General features: G+C 46.6%; 1 protein-coding gene across 3 annotated transcripts in view; it reads left to right on the plus strand.

Moving 5' to 3' along the window:
- Positions 1 to 20,334, plus strand: part of KDM6A (lysine demethylase 6A) — a 1,084,836-nt gene that overhangs the window by 860,136 nt on the left and 204,366 nt on the right. For all 3 annotated transcript variants that reach the window (XM_085622961.1, XM_085622962.1, XM_085622963.1), the window contains one exon: positions 17,267 to 17,381. In XM_085622961.1, the coding sequence (XP_085479087.1) occupies positions 17,267 to 17,381 (115 nt within the window). The remainder of the gene's footprint in view (positions 1 to 17,266; positions 17,382 to 20,334) is intronic.

Raw genomic sequence — 20,334 nt, forward strand, 5'->3', positions numbered from 1 at the left:
TGCAACTTGGTATCACCATTGACGTTTTTGACATATACGACACATGTATGATATGAATTTGTTTATTAGGTCAGGATTCCTAATGTTTTTTCATTTAGAATATGGAGATTGTTACAGGAAGTTTAAGAATGTTTGAACTGAACTGGCTCTTGTTTTTTTAATCATTTTTCAAGTATTGTTTGAGCTTTGGAGGAGAAACAAATTAGTTTCAAAGCAAAAGTGCACACATCTTTCGTGGATTGGTTCGCCTAACCTGACAATCATTTGTATTACGTTGCACAGCACTGCAAGACACAGTGCTGAGAATGGAGTAGCGCACAACTTAAATTTGAATACAAAGAGGAATAGTTCTGAAACGAGTAAACTGAGAGAACCCACTTTTGTTGATTATGGATCTGGGAAAACCAGGAGCAGCCGGAAATGGAACAGGAGGACAGACCTGACAAGGTGTGGAAAGAGAGGTACTTGCAGATTATCAAGACAATGACAGAGCACCAAGAGGATGGCAAATGGAGAGACTTTATTATCCCTGATGGAGATAAGCTACATCCTTAGCCATATTCCCCTCCAGATAATAATGCTCTTTTACATGCTTTCCGAAAGAGCAGCAAAAAGGTTTTGCTTCCCTATGGCGACAGTAGAGAAAGAAAGCAAGCTTCCTTTGTGAATTCTTGGAGCAGACAGGATGTCAGTAAAGTTAATTCCAATACTGTATTACATTTATAAGGAAGCACTAGCTTTTCCGAAAACACTTGCTGCACTCTGCAGTTGGAGAAAATATAGGGCACCAGAATCTTCACCGCATACCTTATGATCATTTTAAGCTAGGTTTCACCATTACAACAGGAGATCAAAGAAGTTCACAAAGTCCCGTCATGCCCACGTCCACATCCCCAATTTCGATGGGAAGCGCATTAGTAACCAGGGGCAAAGAGTCAGCCCCATGGCTGCATCCTTTATCGTGGCAGCCAACACACAATACTTTTTGTGACAGTATGTCTGCTGTATGCAGCACAGTAGTTCTCTTCTGGTAGACTTAATCCCCAACTACTGAAGGAATGAAGCCAAAGACATTAGGTGAACAATGCCATGATATTAAGTGTGGCTATGAATGTGGAAAATGCTGGCTTTGGACATTTAGCATAAGCTTTAGTAATTAAAAGAAAGGGCTGATTAAAATCCACTTCTTTCTGTCCTATAGTGCGAACCAAGATCCTCGATATGCCCTTTGATGGGGAGGCTCTTTGGAAAGAAGGCCTATGATGCTCTACAATGAAAGACTGAGACAGACAATGTTCCTTCCCAGGGAGCCCACTAAATTCCTATACAGATGGTAATCATTTAGTGGCTTCAATAGATCCCAGGCTATAGAGGTGCGCCCAGTCAATATGGCAGCCAGGGCCAATATTGCCCCTTAAAGACTCCTGGGATATGAGTAAGGTTTCACCTAAGGCAACGCCAACCTGCAGGCAAGAAGAGAGGGGCATCCAAGTCAGTCTCTTGACAACAAGAATTGTGCCTGACTTCCTGTTGCTGCTTTAACCATTAACAAGGTTCAGGCCACGGGGTGAAGGATCTCACACTTTCTATCCGAATGGAGAAAAATCACCGCTGCCCACTGGGTGCTTCAAATTATGGAATCTAGGCACACACTGAAATTTTTTCAAAGACTCCTCATCGCCCTTCAGCAATTGAACATCACTTGCCCCTTCAAGAACAGCAGTGTCAGACCTTCATATGCCACTTCCTCCTCAAGGGAGCAATAAAAAAACCAAGGCCCAGAGAAACCAGGACTTCTAATCTTGGTTCTTTCCGATGAAAAAAGACCATTTGTTGGATGGCAGCAAGTTCTGGAACTCAGAAAATTTAATTTTGGACCGTAACCCTTCAGGAAGTCTTCCTTTCTGCCTCTTATTTTTATGGCCACTGCTTTATAAGTCTTTTCAAAACTAACAAGCATTAACAAAGCCTGTAGGTCTGGCCTATGACTTAAGACTGCAGGATTTTATTTAAGCACTGGCAAGTTGCAGTTCCACTTGTCAATTGGAGTGAATGAAAGAGGTTGGTGGTATATTCTAGGAAGCTGGCTCTGTATATACTATAACAAAATGATGTATAGTGTGTGTAGAGTCCAGTGGAACCCCAAAGGTTGGCAGAGTTAAAGTAGATAGCACCTTACTCTATTTGTGGTAGTGTGGGCGAGCAGTAAGGCTTTATCAGAGGGTAGTGTTAAGCATTTGTTGTCCACACTGAGGCAAGAAATGTCACACACTCAGACTGAACTCAGACCAATTTGTTTGTATCAAAAATATTAATCTGATGGGGACATCTAGCCGCAGATTCCTTACCTTTGAACTTCTAGGCATAATGCTGGATCCAGAAGATTATTCGTAGCAGTACCTCTGCGTGCCGGTAGGTGGCATCGGCCGACACCGCGTGTAGTCGTCGGCATAGTGTTTGTCGTCGTGACGTCAACGTCGATATAACAGCCACTCCGGCACGCTGACGTCAGTTCTTTTCTTTACGCGCCAACCAGTGCCGATCCTTTGAAGAGCTACCCACTGACCTTTTTTCAACTTTTGTCAACTCGGTTGGTGTGTTTGGATGTCCAGTAAGAAGACCTCGGGGTTCAAGCCGTGCGGCGCCTGTCACCGCACCATGTCGGTTATGGGGACCCACTTTTGGTTTGTGGTGTCCGGAACGCTACCACGACTCCCAAGTCGTGCTCCGACTTCCGGACCATGGGGAAGAAGGCTTTGAGGGTTCGGTCCATAAAACGTCTTGCGGCTCGACGTCCAGCACCGCGGAGGTCGCCTCGCCTGTCTCGATCCCAGTTCTGGTTTCGATCGAGAGGAAGGTCCAAGGTCTGCTCAGGCAATTCAAAGTCCTCTTCGTCGAAGTCCGGTAAGAGGCACCAAAAAAAGCACAAGACGTTGAAGCGTGAGCGGTGACAGTTTACTGCTTTTGACCTTCCTCCTGAAGTCTGTGAGGTTATCTTGGTAGCCAGGCATCTCTCTACCAAATCAGTATACACCTGCCAATGTAACAAATTTTGTAAATATTGAACAGATCGATCTGTTGATCCTCTATCTGCTCCTTTATCTGAAGTCCTACTCTTCACACTTTCTTTGGCCCGACATGGCTCTGCTCTGGGCACCTTGAAGGGCTACCTTTCGGCTCTTTCTTCTTTTCTTCGGCTGCATGATCAACCATCTTTATTCAAATCTCCTATTGTGCTGAGATTTTTGAAGGGGCTAACCCATTTGTTTCCTCCTAAACCTTTTATCATGCCACAGTGGGACCTTAATTTGGTGCCCACCTTCTTGATGTGTGCACCATTTGAGCTGCTGCATAATTGCTCTCTGTGGTTGCTCACCATTAAAACAGCTTTTTTGGTGGCAATAACCTTTGCCAGGAGAGTCCGGGAACTACAAGCGCTTTCATCAAACCCTCTTTACCCGATGACCTTTCCGGATAAGGTAGTACTCCTGACTAGGGTATCTTTTCTTCCTAAGGTGGTAACACCCTTCCATCTGGGACAGTCTGTTACCCTGCTCACCTTCTATGCGCCCCCGCATCCTTCCAAGGAAGAGGAACGTCTTCACCGTCTGGACCCAAAAAGAGCCTTGTTGTTATACCTTGATCAAACAAGAGTTCCCGGTGGGTGACCAACTTTTTATAGGGTACGTGGGCGCAAAGAGAGGCCGTGCTGTCCAGAAGAGGACTATATCCCGATGGGTTATCCTCTGCATAATAATTAGGTATGCCTTGGCGAAGAAGCCTCCTGAAGGGGTTAGGGCCCATTCACCAGTGCGAAAGCAGCCACCACGGCTCTCCAGTGTCGTGTTCCCGTACCTGATATTTGCCAACTGCCAAGTGGGAATCTTTGCACACATTTGCCAGACACTACTGCCTGGGCTCCCAGGTTCGCAGAGAGGGCCTTTTTGGTTGCTCTGTTTTGCAGGATTTTCTCATCTGAACCGTTCCGCAGTCCCTCCAGTGATGGTATTGCTTGGGTATCTGTTCAAAGGTAAAGAATCTGCGGCTAGATATCTCTAACTGATGGGAAGTTACTTACATTCCGTAACGCCTTAGCTGGTAGAGATATGATCTAGTCGCAGATTCCTCATCGACCCACCCATCCTCCCTGCACTACGGAATTGTATTTAAGTGTCAGGTGTGTTCCCCTTCAGGGCCCTAGCTGTTTGTTTTTTAACACACCATGGTCAGTCAATTCATGGCTCTGCTTCTGGCATGAAAAGTCGTGAAAAGTACTGATGTCAGTGCGCCGGTGTGGCGGTTATATTAATAATGCGGATGTCACGACAGACTACCATGACAACGTCATGTGGAGTCAACTGACGCCACCATCGGTGTGCAGGGGTACTGCTACAAAAAATCTTCCAGATTCAGCCTGACGGCTGGAAGTTAAAGGGTAAGGAATCTGTGGCTAGATCATTTCTCTACTAGATAAGGCTTTACCAAAGGTAGGGATTGCTTAGGTGTGAGACATGCTCCTCCTCCAAGTTTTGTAGAATGCTTAGAAGTATTTTTCAACATGAGCCTTTATTTTTGCATAGGCAGAAAAAGGAATGGTCCACATTGACATTTTATTCTTTTCCCGAAACCGAACAGCCGTCACGTATTTCACCCTTCAGTGTCTATCCAACTTGTGCTTTTTCAATATCATATATCATAGTGTTTATTTTAAAAGATTAAAGAAAAGAAATGAAGGAAAAATAAAAATAGTATATAGAAAAAACAAGAGTGATTATAATGCTGGAAGATCTAGGTGAATAGCACCAGAAGGGAAGCTAAAAGGATGAAAAGGAAGAGACCCTTACCGAAATTGTGCCATAGTGTTATAGATTAGTCTGGTAGAAACGTAGAACATGCTTTCCATGTTAATGTTCTGTCCGCTATAGTTAGATAGTTCAGAGAGATGTTCGTTTAAGATGCGAATAAGTCCTTCATCTTATTGTTGAATTGTAGTTGAATTATATATTCACTTACAGGTGCTGGTATTAAGTAATCAGTCTGTGTTGATCGCATGCGTTTTAGAAATAAGTGATGGTAATTTCTTAATGTAACATAAAGAGTGTAGAATTAATCAGTTTCCATATATCCCAATACATTTAAAATTTCGGCATATACCTTTAATATTCCTGGTATCATTTATATCGAATCACTAAGGTCCATGTTCAGCGGAATTCGGCAATAAAATCTGTAACATGAAGATTTGACACCAAATTTCTTAAACTCAGTGGAAAAATTAATCATCATATAATCATTCTGCAGTGAAAGTTCGTTCTTTTTATAAAAAGAAGAAAATCATAATCAGTCATTCGTTACATTGTAGAACAATTAAATCAAGGATATTAGTTGTGTTTGTACCTCATTCAATACGTAGTTTTATTGCTAAACAAACAGTGGGAACGAAACAACTTGCTAAACCAAGTATACTCGCAAATTTCACGAGTATAAATCAGTCCTCGTCAAAAAAAATATATCTACGGTAGTAAGCATGTGCGCAGGTAGTTGTAGTAAAACTTGGCACTCATCTATGGCTTTGATATTATTCAATATTTATTTATTTATGATGGGGCCTTCTCTCATATTTAAACGGTAAGTTTTTAGGTAAGTTATAAGGGTCATTAGCGGAATACTTACTTCTCTGCGGTCTGTTCCGATGGGAAAGTCGGGTTGTCAACGAGTTTACCAAAGGTAGGTTACTTGTCCATTAGTTATTTTATTTCTAGAACCAAGCTAAGCCTGGTTCAGGTTAATGAAATAATACTTTGCAAAATCTTATGCAGTGATTTACAGTTAAATGCAGGTTCAAATGCAGTTGGTTGAATTACAGGGAAGTCAACAGTTCGAAATTACTTTTTAGTTACTTTACAGATTACTGTGCCATGCTTACAACCCACTGCCCTGGCATATGTCAGCCACCCCTCTAGCTGGGTGCACTATAGCAGTGGTGAGGGTACAGGAGCATGAGCCCTGTACCCCTACCGTGTCTAAGCCAGTTCTTGGACATTGTAAGTGCAGTAATGCCATTTAGAGTATATGGTGCTGGAAGTTTGTCATTACGAACTCCACTGTACAATAATGGCTTTACTGAAAACTGGGAAGTTTGATATCAAACTTCTCAGCACATTAAACCCACACTGATGCCAGTGTGGGATTTAATGAAAAATGCACACAGAGGGCATCTTGGAGTTGCCCCCTAACAAATGACCTAACACTAGTGGCTACTCCCCAGCTGCCACCACCAGACATGTTTCCGGACCCCTGGGTCGAGAGCCTGCTGCTCTTGGGGATTTGAAACTATGCGCATCCTGGAACGAGGTGCCAAGCCTCCTCACCCAGGATTGGCAGGGTCCACGAAGGGGAAGCTTCAAAGGCTTGCCGCCTTTGCGAGCTTCCCTAGGCCTTTTGCTGCTCCCAGCAACTGGTCCCCACCGGTTCTGACCCCCACTTTGGGCTGGAGAACTGGTGGGAAAACCAAGTGAGGAAGGGGTGGGTGGTGCCCACCTTTGCCAACCCCACCCCTCAGGTGGGGAAGGCGAGGTGAAGCACAACTCGGTCCCAGCATCTTACAGATGGGGGGGACCCAGCCAACCAGAGTGAGGAATATGCCCCCCTCCCACTGGAGGGTGGCATAATAGGGGGTGTTCCTACCCCAAGGAAGGGACCCATTGGTTCCAACCTTTTACTTAACTGTAATGCCCCTAAATCTAGTATTTTGGGGCACCCCTGAACCTTGAATCCTCAGACAAGCATCCTCAGATGAAAAGAATTAGAAAGAGTGAACAGCCGTGCCAAAGCTAAGAGGAGGATGACGCCCACTGACTTGGCCTCACTTCGAGCCTGCAGAAGCAAACCTCAGGTGTGTCCTGCAGCCGGCAACCTCAAGAACCCCGAGGACCTTCCCTGCCTTGCAAAGAAAAGACTTTGTCTCCCGTGAACACCGGATTTGTCCACCCACAGACTCTAGCTCCTGCTAAATCTGCAAGTCTGCACCGGTCGCCCACGGCCCAAGTTCGAGTGGCCGAACACCACGAGGAGGTCTCCCCGGCGATTATGACCCGAGATCTGGTGATCTTTGACCTGCTTCGAATCTCCTAGTGAAGCCTGTAGCCGCTTTCTGGAGGATCCCCGGTGCTGGTAAGAGAACCCCGACACCTAAAGACACCCCTGCAACTGAAGCCCCACGGCCTGAGGTGGCCCGACCGACTGTGTCCCAGCATCCCCATGCATCCCAACTTAAATCTCCAACCAGTGGTCCCCTCCAGAAGATCTGTGTCCCTGTGCCTGCAGTCTTTGTTGAAACAGGAGAATCCCCATTGAAATCAATAGGGCACCCAACGCCGCACCCTGCACCCAGCCGCTGGTGCACTTTTTGTGCTAAACAGGATCCCCCTTTGCCCTGAGCCTAACACCAGGAGCTTTGCTCCGACAACCTAGTGGCCTGCTCGTAAGCAGCCACCAACCGGAGGCTCCCTATCCCCAATTAGATAGCATTGGACCTCAGCACTCGGCCGTCCTAGTGCCGCTGAGGGTGTAACAAGTGTGCATCCTTGACCCTGGGGCAACCCTTGTTCTAACCCCAGAAACTCAACACCAAAGACCAAGTACTTACCTGGTAACCGATAACTTCATTTTGTTCCATAAGAATTCATTGACTGTTTTTCTCTGAAAGATGTTCTAAGTGTAAAATAACAATTGTGCACAACTGATTTTACTTCACTTTTCTCTAGAAAATGTCCCAGTGTGATATCTAGGCATATCATATTAAGCAGAAAAAGTAATTTAAAAAGTATTCCGCACAGTAATTTCAATACCTTCACTTACCTGTATTTCAAACAACTGCATTTGAACTTGCATTCACTTTTAATCACTACATAATATTTTGAAAAAAATGTATTTCACTTACCTGTGCCAGGCTTGGCTTGGTTCTAGAAATAAAATAACGTAACCATATTTTTATACGAACAAAATTGGTCTGAGTTCAGTCTGAGTGTGTGACATCATTTGCTTATTGAGTGTGTACAACAAATGCTTAACACTACCCTCTGATACTGCCTTACTGTTTGCCCACACTACCACAACAAGAGTAAGGTGCTAGCTACATTTACCTCTGCCTACGTTTGGGGTTCAACTGGACTCTGTGCACACTGTACCTCATTTTGGTATAGTATATACAGAGCCAGCGCCCTACACAGATTCCTTACCTTTGTATTTCCCAGGTGTCAGACAGGATGCTGAAACGTTTGTGTGAGCAGTGCCCCTGCGTGTCGTCTGGTGGTTTAGTTTGGTTCCGCGCGGTGGCACCAGAAGTGACTTAGCAGTCACCTATGTAGGCCCCACCCAGCGCGCGGATGTCAGTTTTTCTTTCTGTGCCAGTCGGAGTTGATCCAGAGAAGAGCTACCCCTCTTTCTTTTTGACAGACTTTTTTTTGGCATTTTGTCAAATATTTTTTCTTGGGTGTCAAGGAATTTTCTCCAGAAAGGTATGGTTCAAGCCATGTGGTCCCTGTCACCGCACCATGTCGGTTACAGTCCTGCACCTTGTGTGCTTATGGTGACTCGAGCCCGACCACGACTCAGTCTTGCTCGGACTGCCAGGCCATGGCGCCGAATGCTTTGAGGGAGCAGTCCGTAAAGTTGCTTGCGGCCTGGCAGTAGTCATCTAGCGCGGCTGTGAGAAAGTGCCATCTTGCTTGCATGGTATGCCCCCACTTTTTGCTGAATGTACTTTGACTGAGTGTTCCCTGGACTCCTGCCAATCAGGTCCCCAGGTCCTATGTTCCTTCCCTAAAACCCTAAATTGACAAACCAGGCCACATGTCAGCCCCTGGTAAATGGTACCCTAGGTACCCAGGGCCTTGTGACCAGGGAGGCCTCTAAGGGCTGCAGCACTCATTGTGCCACCCTTAGAGGCCCTGTACCCCAACACAATCACACTGCCCTCGCAGGCTGAGTGTCTGGGTACAAGGCAAAACAAAGGGTCGACATGGCACAAATCCCCGTGTGCCATGCCCACAACCTACACTGCCCTGGCATACATCAGCCACCCCTTTAGCTGGGTGCCCTATGCCAGTGGTGTGGGCACGGGAGCATGAGTCCTGTGCCCCTAAAGTACCCAGGTCCATTCCTGGCCACTGTAAGTGCAGTGCTGCCATTTAAGAGTACATGGTGCTGAGAGCTCGTCAAACACGAACTCCACAGCACCATAATGGCAATACTGAAGACTGAGAAGTTTGGTATCAAACTTCTCAGCACATTAAACCCGCACTGATGCCAGTGTGGGATTTAATGTACAAAGCACTACAGAGGGCATCTTCGGGATGCCCCCTGAAACCTAACCTACAATCCACATCTGGTCTGGGAGGCTGCCTAGGCTGCCACACAGCAGACATGTTGCTGGACCCCTGAGTGGAGAGCCCCTGCTCTCCTGGGCCTGCAACAATGCACATCCTGGGTGAGGTGCTAGGTCTCCTCCCCCCAGGATGGACAGGGGGAAGCTTCAAAGGTATGCCGCCTCTGTGAGCTTCTCCAGGCCACTGGCAGCCCCCACTCTGGCGGGAAGCCTGGCCGGAAACCCCAAATAAGGACAGGGGATGTGCCAACCTGCCAACCCCACCCCTCAGATGGGGGAGGCGAGGTGAAGCACATCTCCTGGCGCTCGCCCTCTTGAAGATTAGATGCCCTGCCCAATCAGGACCAGGCTACTGCCCCCCTCCCACAGGAGAGTGGCAGGATAGGGGGTGTACCCACTCCAGGGCAGGGACCCATTGGTCCCTGCCCTTTACCTACCTGTAACGCCCCTAAATCTAGTATTTAGTGGCACCCTGAACCTTCCTTCTGCAGATTCCAGATTCCAAAAAAGTAAAGAGCAAGAAGAAAGAAGACCTGCCGTGCAGCTGCTAAGAGGAAGACACCAACTTCTTTGGCCCCAGCCCTACCGGCCTGTCGACCCTCAAACCTGCTCCTGCTGAATCCCGGCACCTCTTGTGGCCAGCAATCTCACAAACCCCGGAGGACCTGGCTACCTTGTGACTCTGAGCACCTGGGACTCCCATGAGCAGTGGCTCTGCTCGAAACAAGTTTCTAACCCCTGGCATCCGCCCGGAACCGCGAACCCTGCACACACTGCACCCGCCAAGCCTGGCCTGTGCCAGAGTGAACAAAGTCCCCGAGGACGTCCCCCCGGCGACTGTGACCCCGAATCCGGCACCCAAGGACTCACCTCGACGCTCCTGAGGACGCCTGCTGACTCAGAACCAGGTACCCCCCCCACCGCAATCAACAGAGGGTAAGATTTCCCAACAGCAAAAGGCTCCCCGGCGCCCTGCGGCCCCCTGTGCCCAACTGCTGGGTACCTACCTATCCTCCAACTACCCAACTTACCTCTCGAAGTGGTGGTAGCACCTGAAGAATCTCCGTCCCCGAGCTTGCAGCCTTTGTACATCCTGGAGCTTTTCCATTGAAATCCATTGAGCGCCCGAAGGCTCAAAAGCACCCTGCACCCAGCTGCCCGAGTGGCCCTGGCAGTGTAACTTCTACTCCTACCTACTTCCCCATTTGCCCTGAGCAAGTGACCCGGAGCCCAGCTCCCACAGCCGCGTGGCCTGCTAGTCAGCAGCCACCAACCAAGGCCCCCCTGCCTCCCATAGGGTAACATTGGGCCTAACTCACTCTGCACCCGGCTGCCTCTTTGCCGCTGAGAGTGTAACAAACTGTACTTATCTGACCCAGGGAGACCCCTGAGTTTGTGCACAGAACCTTAACTCTGCCAGTCGAGTACTTACCCAAAAGCCGATAACCCAATTTTCTTCCATAGGGTAACATTGACTGGTTTCTTCTGAAATTTCTTTAAGTGTGGAGTTTCTAAAACTTAAAATATTCACCTAAAATCAACTGAGTAACGAAAATACTCACCTGCTATTATGAGAGATCCCAGTGCTGGATCTTGGTGCCCAGCACTGACCCTGAAAAGTACTCACAGCCGTACTTACCATCAACCAAATTTTCTTCCATAGGAAATCATTAACTGTTTTTCTATTAAATTTCTTGTGTCAACTTTTAAAATGGCTAAATATTGCCTAAAAATCACAACAGTAACTAAGTCAACTTTACTCACTTGTTTCCAAGAACTGTCCCAGGACTGAATCTAGGATCCAGTCCTGGAGTTAGAAAAATAATCCTGAAAGTAATCTATTGCAAATAACTAAAAACTCCCATTGAGCTCAATGTATTATTGTGTTTGAAATTGTGTTGCCTATTGCAAACAAAACTGTAACTATTATCTGCAAAAGTCAATTGCCTATTGCAAAGTATTTAACTAAAGCATCTCATTCTGAGAAAGTATATTTTGATACCTATTGTTGGTTCTAAAATAAAACAACCATATATTTTTTTATATAAACCATTGGCCTAGAGTTCAGTTCTTGAGTGTGTGAGACCATTTGCTGACTGAGTGGGTGCAACAAAGGCTTTACACTGTCCTCTGATACTGCCTTACTGCTCGACCAAGCTACCACTTTAGAGAGTAAGGTTATATCTAACTTTAACCTCTGCCAAACCTCTCAGGACTGTGGACTCTGTACCCACTGTACCTATTTGGGAACAGTATATACAGAGCCAATTTCTCACAGCGACTCCTAGTAGGTCTCGCTCCTGATTTAGAAGAAGGTAGTGGGATCGCTCAAAGAGCCCCAAGTCCTCTTCTTCGCACTCGAGCTCCTTGGGACACTCTAGGAAGAGGCGTACTTCGACTTTACCTCATTTGTTGGCTGGTGAAATGAGTAACATCATCGTAGGCACGGTTCTGCGGAGCCGTTGCCATGTCTGACTCCGCTCTTCCCCCTTGTTTCAAGGCAGCCGGAGTTTTGCAAGGCCATGTGCTGAGTATTCGAGCGAGCCTACTCCTCTGGAGCGCCTTCGGAATCGGAGGAGGCCCCATCAAGTTCCGCTCTGACAGCTCCGGCCTCTGCTCCGATGGGGTCTCAAGGATCTGATCTCAGATCCGGGTCAACACTGGTCATGCCAAGGCGCCCTTCTCTGGGGCCGGTACCTATGTCGATGTTCCCGGCACAACCGGCGTTGCGAGTCCATTTCCCGTCCCCAACTACTCTGGGTCGGAACGGCATTGATTCACGCCAATTCCGGTGAAGGCAGACCCCAAAGGCTGTAGGTCGTTGCATGAGCATTTGGTGGAACAGGCAGGCATGGGGGAAGAGTGGCAGGGGTCACTGAACCCTTTAGAACACCAGTTGTACACCCCTAGTGAGACTTTAGACTGGTATGAGGAACTAGGAGAGGCCAGTGGACTGGAATCCGCTCATAATACTGGTTTGCCCCCTCCACCTACCATGGCTGCGGAGGAGAGTGCATCCTATGCAATGGTGGGGAAGAGGGCAGCAGAGGTCCTTGACCTCGAACTTCCCTCTGTGGCTGTGAATACTAACTTTTTGACCGAAGTGCTTCAGCCTTGTGCTTCCTCATCCGAACCCCCTATTGTCAGTTAATGAAGCACCGACTGATATTTTTCTTGGAACTTGGTCCAAGCCCAGCACAGGTGCTCCTGTGAACAGAAAGGTTTCCCGCTTCTAGGCCTGCCCCGGGTGATTCTAGTTTTCTCAGCCGACAACCCACCCCTGAGAACTTGGTAGTCCAAGCCTTGACTTTCCATAGTGCATTGCCTGCCGCTTCCCTGGACAGGGAATCCAAGAGGCTGCGCACACTTGGAAAGATGTTTTTGACTGCTAGCCTGGCATTGGGTCGGTGAACATCGCATGCCTTTTGGGCCGTTACTCCCATACCCTATGGCATCTGGTTGTGCAAGTGCTGCTGCAGGTCTCGGGGGAGACCCGGGCTATCCTCTCCCAAGCAGTGAAAGACGGGAGGGTTGCAGCAAAGTTCACCATTGGGTAGGGTCTGTATTAGACTGACTTGCTGGGCAGAACGGTTTTGTTGACAGGGGCCTCACGGCGCCAGTCCTAGCTGAGAACATCTGGCTTTTCGGGGGAAGTACAGGTCAACCTCTTGGACATGCCTTTCGTTGAGACTTGTCTCTTTGCAGAGAAGGCAGACTCTGTGCTGGAGCGCTTAAAGGACCCGCGGGTAACGGTCATGTCTTTGGGCCTCTCAGTGACACCTCTCCTTTTAAGGCTACAGAAGGGGCGTGCCAACCGTATCCCAGCCCACCATCAGGCACTAGCTTACCAAGCTGTACAAAGATGTGGACGCAGTGCATTCTGACCTCGTGGGTCTGGTAGCCAAAAGTCAGCCGCCACCAATCCCCCAGCAGCTGCAGCCTCCAAGCCCTCCTAGTTTCGTTTTGCAAGACCATGGGTGCTCATTTGGGGAGAATCCAACATCATATCCTACACCGGCAGTCCATAACATCAGACAAATGGGCTTTGCAGATCATTTGGAGGGGTTACTCCCTCCCTTTCCAATCTCCCAATTTCAGAAGTAGGCAGTGGTTGTTATTCGTGTTACTTTCTGGTACCCAAAAAGAACAAGTGTTTTTTGTCCTATGCAAGACCTCTGAACCATCAATCTCTTCCTTAAACAGGAGAAATTCAAGATGCTCACTTAGGCTCAGGTCTTGTCTGCCCTAGTCCAGGGAGACTGGCTCGCAGCATTGGACTTGCAGGATGTGTATTTTCACATCCCCATCATGCCTTCCCACAGGGTTTACCTGCAGTTCAAGGTAGGCCACAAGCACTTTCAGTTCACGATGCTACCCCTTGGTCTGGCCAGCGCGGGCTTGCCCCAGACTATCGTCTCCGACCTTCAGGCTGTGGCGGATCTCCTGCGTTCGTTGAGTTTCACTATCAACATGCTAAAGCCACACCTGACTCCCTCTCAGACGCTCCCTTTCATAGAGCGGTTCTGCGCATAGTGCAGTTTCAGGCTTATCCTCCTGAGCTCTGTGTCCAGGATATTCAGGCAATGATACCGATGCAGTAAAGGAAAAATATGTTCCTTGGGAAGGAGAAAGAGCTCAGAATCACGCAAACACTATTCACTCAGGCTCATAAATCCCTGCAAGCGGGGAGTGCACATACACTAGAATCACTTGACTAAAATACCACTAGGCCCAAAAATATAGCATCGGAGGCTTTATTCATGTAAAAAATGGGCACATATTTTAAACATTACACTTCACATCTAAAAACCTTGGTTGCCTTGCAATTCATAAGAAACAATACATCCAATGTACATTTAAAACCAACACATTATACTGGTTGAGACAAACATATGAACAATAAAGACAATATGTCAATTTTTAATAGGAAAACATTTTACACAAAAACATGCAATAAAAAGAAAAACGTGGAAACCGAACAGGGAGACCCTATTGCACAGTCTAGGCGGTACTGTTACAGAACCTGTTCCAACTTCTCACGTACAATTCATGTCATCATTACTGTCCATCATAGTTTGTTACAGTAATTTTCTCGTAGTTGGATTCAGCGTCGACGCATTTCGGTGGTCTTGGAATTATAAACACCACCTTCCTCAGGACAAAAGGTTATCAGGGGTGAAAACATCTCTCTTAAAGGAACTACAGGTAAGTCGTATCTAAAAAAGAAAAATAGGGGGAATATACAAAAATACATTTTTAGTACTATACCACGTTGCGTAAACTCAAATCCCTATTAAAGAGCCTACTCCTTAATTTCTTTAAACAAAATCCAAAAACTGATCCCAGCAAGGACATTGAACCCCCCCCCCCCAGCATCTGTCAATGCAGTAATCGGGTATGGTGGATCATAGTGAATAAATAACCCTAGTGGCTCAACACCTGGCAGGTTCTCTGAGTTCCTGGGCAGACTAACTCAGCCATTAATACCTAGCCGATCACGAGTGTGGCACAAGGACTCTTTCAGCAGTGGGGAGAGGCTTGGTTAGATCTGTTTGCCTTTAAAGAGAATGTGTGATGTCAGCAGCATTGCACGTTGGAGTTTCCAAGGCTGATCTTGCTCAGAGAGGCTTTTTGTCTAGTGGCGCTCAGGCCTCCTGTAAGCCTTTCTGTCCATACCATGCCTGCCCAGAGTTATCAAGAAGATCAGGAGCGACCCGGCCCAGGTAATTCTTGTGACTCCGGCCTGGGCACTGATAGTTTGGTATCCCGAGCCTCTGAAGATGAGCATCGATCCTACGATCAGGCTGCCCCTTTGGGAGGATCTTCTGTAGCAGGAGAGGGTCCTTCACTTGAACCGGTCAACTCTCGGTCTCCTTACATGGAGATTGAGTGGCGACAGTTGATATATTTTCACCTTCTTCCTGAAGTCTGTAAGGTTATCTTGGTGGCCCGGCGGCTTTCCACCAAAATGGTATAAGCCTTCTGTTGGCAAGATTTTGAAAAATATTGTACAGAAAAGTCCATAGACCGTCTTTCTGATATACTTCTCTTAATTCTTACCCTTGGCTATATGCTCTGAGCACTCTTAAGGGTTATATCTCTACTCTGTCTGCCCTCTTGCAGCTTCCTGACCAACCCGCTTTATTGAAGTCCCCTATTGTACATAGGTTTCTGAAAAGGAATTGTGCATATGTTTCCCCTTTGCCCTTCGTCATGCCTCAGGTGGCATCTGAACCTGCTTTTCACTTAACTCAGGTATGCTTCCCTTGAGCCACTACACAATTGTCCCCTCCAGCTGCTTACCATCAAGACAGCCTTTCTAGTGGCAGTAACAACTGCCCGGAGAGTGAGTGAGCTGCAGGCTTCAACATCCTAGCCCCCTGATCTTATTGTATTCCTGGACAAGGTGATGCTTAGCACCCGGGCCTCTTTCCTACCTAAAGTGGTGAACCCATTCAATTTGGGACGGTCTGTCACCCTAACCACTTTTTATGCTCCTCTACATTTCTCTAAAGAAGAGGAGCGACCCCACTGCCTGGACACAAAAAGAACGTTGTTGTTCTACTGTGACCGCACAAAAGAGTTCCTGGTGGGCGCCCAACTCTGTGGGAGCTAAAGAAAAAGAGAAAAAGGTTGGGCAGTTCAGAAACTGACCATTTTGCGCTGGGTCGTTCTCTGTATCAAGATCTGCTACGCCCTGGTTAAAAAGCATCCTCCTGAGGGCTTACAGGCCCATTCCACCAGAGGAATGGATGCAACCATGGCATTAGCTCATGGGGTTCAAGCCCTGGACATCTGCCAGGCAGGTACGTGGGTGTCCCTGCACGCATTTGCCAAGCATTTAGGTCTGCAGGGACTGGCAGTTCGCTCGTTCGGTCCTGCAGGACTTCTTAGTATAGTCAATTTGTCTGCAGCTCACCACCCTTTTGGTATGGCTTGGGTATCTATTCAAAGGTAAGACATTTGCAATTAAGTCTATTGGATGAACAAGTTACTTACGTTTCATAGCACATTTTCTGGTATCGACAATATCTAGCTGCAGATTTCTTACAAACCGCTGCCCCCATGCCTCCCACTCTGCTGACATATTTCTAGGGCTAGGGTTGCTCCCCTTTCAGCGCATTAGTTTGGACGCACACTAGTCAGTTCACTTCATGGCTCTGCGCCGCTGAAAATGATGCACAGAACCGAACAAAGCCACCCGACGGCCCTGTGGGGATACTGCTCACGCAGAAGTTTCCGGATCCAGTCTGATGTCTGGGAAATTAAACGGTAAGGAATCTGCAGCGAGATATTATCTCTACCAGATAATGCGTTACTGAAGGTAAGTCACTTGTTTGCCATTAACATGAGTGCTCATTGTCCTGTCACTACTTCTCTCTGCAGCTGAGCCTGTCCAAAGTATGTGCTTAGTCTGTTTGACATCTAGTGGGACAAAAGCTAGAATTTCCCGATTCTGCTTGGGATGTCCCATAGGTGATCAGTGCTCCCTTTGCAATCATCATCTACATTGAGACCACAGAGTATAGAAAGCCAAATGACCTAGCAGGTGAATATCTTGGCATCTTCCCAGTTCTCCTGAGAACCCCGATACCTCAGACATAACCCTTTGATCAGTAATTTTATACACATTCCTAGGACCCGCTGGCACTCAAGACTCCTAGAAGCATACCAGTACATTAATTGATCATGAAACTATAAGGCTCCCTTGTCCTAAATAGAATGTGTTGATGCCAGGTAATGTTTTTCTAATACGGGAAGTCCAATTAGACCTGGGATTATAATAACCAGGGAAAAGATTATTTTTTTGTAAACTTTTTTTGTTTTTCACTTTTGAGAAAGTGTGTTGCTGTATAAAAATATTTTGGTACTTGGTTTCAGGTCATCAAGAAAACAACAACTTTTGTTCTGTGAACATTAATATTGGGCCTGGTGACTGTGAATGGTTTGTGGTTCCTGAGGCATACTGGAGCGTTTTGCATGAAGTCTGTGAAAAGTAGGTATTTTATCAAAATAAATATTGTTCGACCTATATTTGCTCATTTTAGATTGTGGTAGCCTACAAAAATATTGTTTGGTGTGTGAAATGTCTCTCATTAAAGGCGTAATTAGACACTTTTATTGTGACGGATTTGTAAGACAGATTCATGATTGCAAAACATGACCCATAGATGTTAAATCATTTTCACAGTACAATTTCCTAGTTTATGCCATATTTCACTTGTTTAATGCAAGTCTTGAAAAAGTTTCACATTTTAAATCTACTTTATGATTTTTAAACCCCTGGTGTTATGATATAGACTTCTAACCACAGATCCCTCACATTGTGAATTTCCCCAGGCAGCATACTAGATCTGGAATTTTCTCAGCAATTCCCTTGCATGTCAACAGGTGACATAACACTGCTCTGTGTGAGAATCGTCCTCTCTGGGCCCCTATCTATGCACCACATTTCTTTCTATGCCTTCTGATGTGGATCTGAAGCCAGCAGGGCGGACTTCCAACACACTTTTTGCCCCTTAGGAAAACTGTTTCCGGTAAACACTTCACAGTGTGCAAAATGTGGACCCTAAAATGACAGGTTTTAAGAAGTGGCGGACACCCACGATGTCTGTCCCTTTTGCCTCCACACCTCACATAACGCTGTCATGTTGTCTTTGCTACTCAAAGATGAATTATTTCTGATCCAGCAAAGTATACAACACGTTCAAGTCTGGACACCAGTGACTTCTTGGGTAGGGTGCTCAGGCCCAGTGTCGTGCCGAGGCCCCACATATGGATTCGCTCCACCATCTTCCTCTGACATCCAGCAGTCCATAATGAACATGTTCTTTGTCAGTTCTAGGCTGTTGTTAGCAAAGACTAACTCCGCATTGGAGAGATTTAAAGAGAACAGGGCCACTGCCCTCTCTCTAGGCCTGTTTCAGACTGCTCTGCAGTTCCCTTAAGACCACGTCCATTTTGAGGCTTTGGTAGGGGCTTCCTGCAGTGGCAACAGGAATATGTGACTTGGCTGCAACAGGCATTCCAGTACTTATGAGGGTGAGGCTAGGGAGCACGCAAGTAGTGCTGAGGGCCCTCATGGGCAATGCACTCACCAACCCCCCACCCTGCAGCTTCCACAAAACCACTTTAATTTGTACTTGGCGGCACACGATCGCCCGGTGGGAGATCAAATCACCTTTTCCCTCGCTGAATAGCTGATGGTAGTGCTGACCTTGCAGGACGCATATTTTCACATCCCTGTCCTAAATTCCCCATGCGTTCTCAGGTAGGCCACAAGCATTTTCAGTACTCTGTGCTCCCCTTTGACCTCATCATTGCACCTCAGGTTTTCTCCAAATTGAAGCTACTTGTCGCAGCACATCTGGGTACTAGTCTTCCAATTCCTTAATAACTGGCAACTGAAGGCGGCCTCTCCTCAAGCATTCATATGCCACCTGGAGACAGCCAACTTATCGACATAATTTGGCTTTTCCATCCACGTGATGAACTCACAGCTGTCTCCTTCACAACGGTTCCCTTTCATGTGCCCCATCCAGGCTAAGGTGCTCTTTCAAGCCATCCCTACGCTTCAATTAGTCCAGGACATTAGGGCTGTGGTCTCAATGTTTTAACCTTTGACCTGGCTCTCATTGAGAGTATGTAGGAAGCTGGCTCTGTATATACTGTACCAAAGTAAGGTATAGTGTGCACAGAGTCCGGTGGAACCCCAAAGGTAGGCAGAGGTAAAAGTAGACAATACCTTACTCTCTATTTGTGGTAGTGTGGGCGAGCAGTAAGGCTTTATCAGAGGGTAGTGTTACACTTTTTTTGTACAAACTCATGCAAGAAATGTCACGCACTCAAAGACTGAACTCAGACCAATTTGCTTGCATAAAAATATTATTTAGTTGTACTTTATTTTCTAGAACGAAGCCAGGCCTGTTGTAGATAAGTGAAATAATACGTTGCAGGTATAGTGCGGTTAAATACAAACAGGAGGTACAAGCCCTTTAAGCACAAGGAGCCATAGAACCAGCTCTGCTACAGTACCAAGATTCAGGGGTTTACACTCTGTACTTTCTAATCCCCAAAAAGAACGACTCCTTAAGACCAATTCTGGATCTAAGGGTGTTAAATCTTTACATACTATCGGAACATTTCAAAATGATCACACTTCAACAAGTACTCCCACAGTAAGGCAATTTTATGTCCACACTGGACTTAAAAGAAGCATACTTTCACATTCCGGTTCACCTAGCACATCACAAATATCTCAGATTTGTGATGGCAGGAAAACACTACCTGTTCAAAATACTCCCATTCGGAGTAACTGCTGCTCCCAGAGTATTCACAAAATGTCTAGCAGTAGTGGCAGCGCATCTCAGAAGACAGCAGATTAATGTCTTTCCATACCTAGACGACTGGCTCATCAAAGCCAGCACACACCAAAAGTGTTTACAACACACTCAGACTACATTAGACCTACTCTACCAATTGGGTTTCACGGTCAATGCACAGAAGTCTCATCTTCAGTCTTCAAAGATGCAGTCTTATCTGGGAGCGACTCTAAACACGTGCACAGCTCTAGCTTCTCCCAATGCAGCCAGAGTTCAAAATATTCAAACTGTTACGACAGTTTCAGACCAACCTATACTTAGCAGTCAGGACATTCATGCAACTGTTAGGAATGATGGCATCATGCACTGCAATAGTGCCTCATGCAAGGTTACACATGCGTTCCCTACAAGAATGCTTAGCACATCAGTGGAATCAGTCTCGGGGTCAATTATCAGATCTAGTGTTAGTAGACAGCCGCACCCATCGCTCTCTGCAATGGTGGAACACACAAAACTTATCAAAAGGGCGGCCCTTCATCAACCCTGTTCCACATATCATGCTAACAGCAGACACATCTTTCAAAGGTTGGGGTGCCTATCTCCACAATTTGACAATTCAGGGACTAT

Source organism: Triturus cristatus, chromosome 8 (assembly GCF_964204655.1).
Source record: "Triturus cristatus chromosome 8, aTriCri1.1, whole genome shotgun sequence".
NCBI classification, from domain to species: Eukaryota; Metazoa; Chordata; class Amphibia; order Caudata; family Salamandridae; genus Triturus; species Triturus cristatus.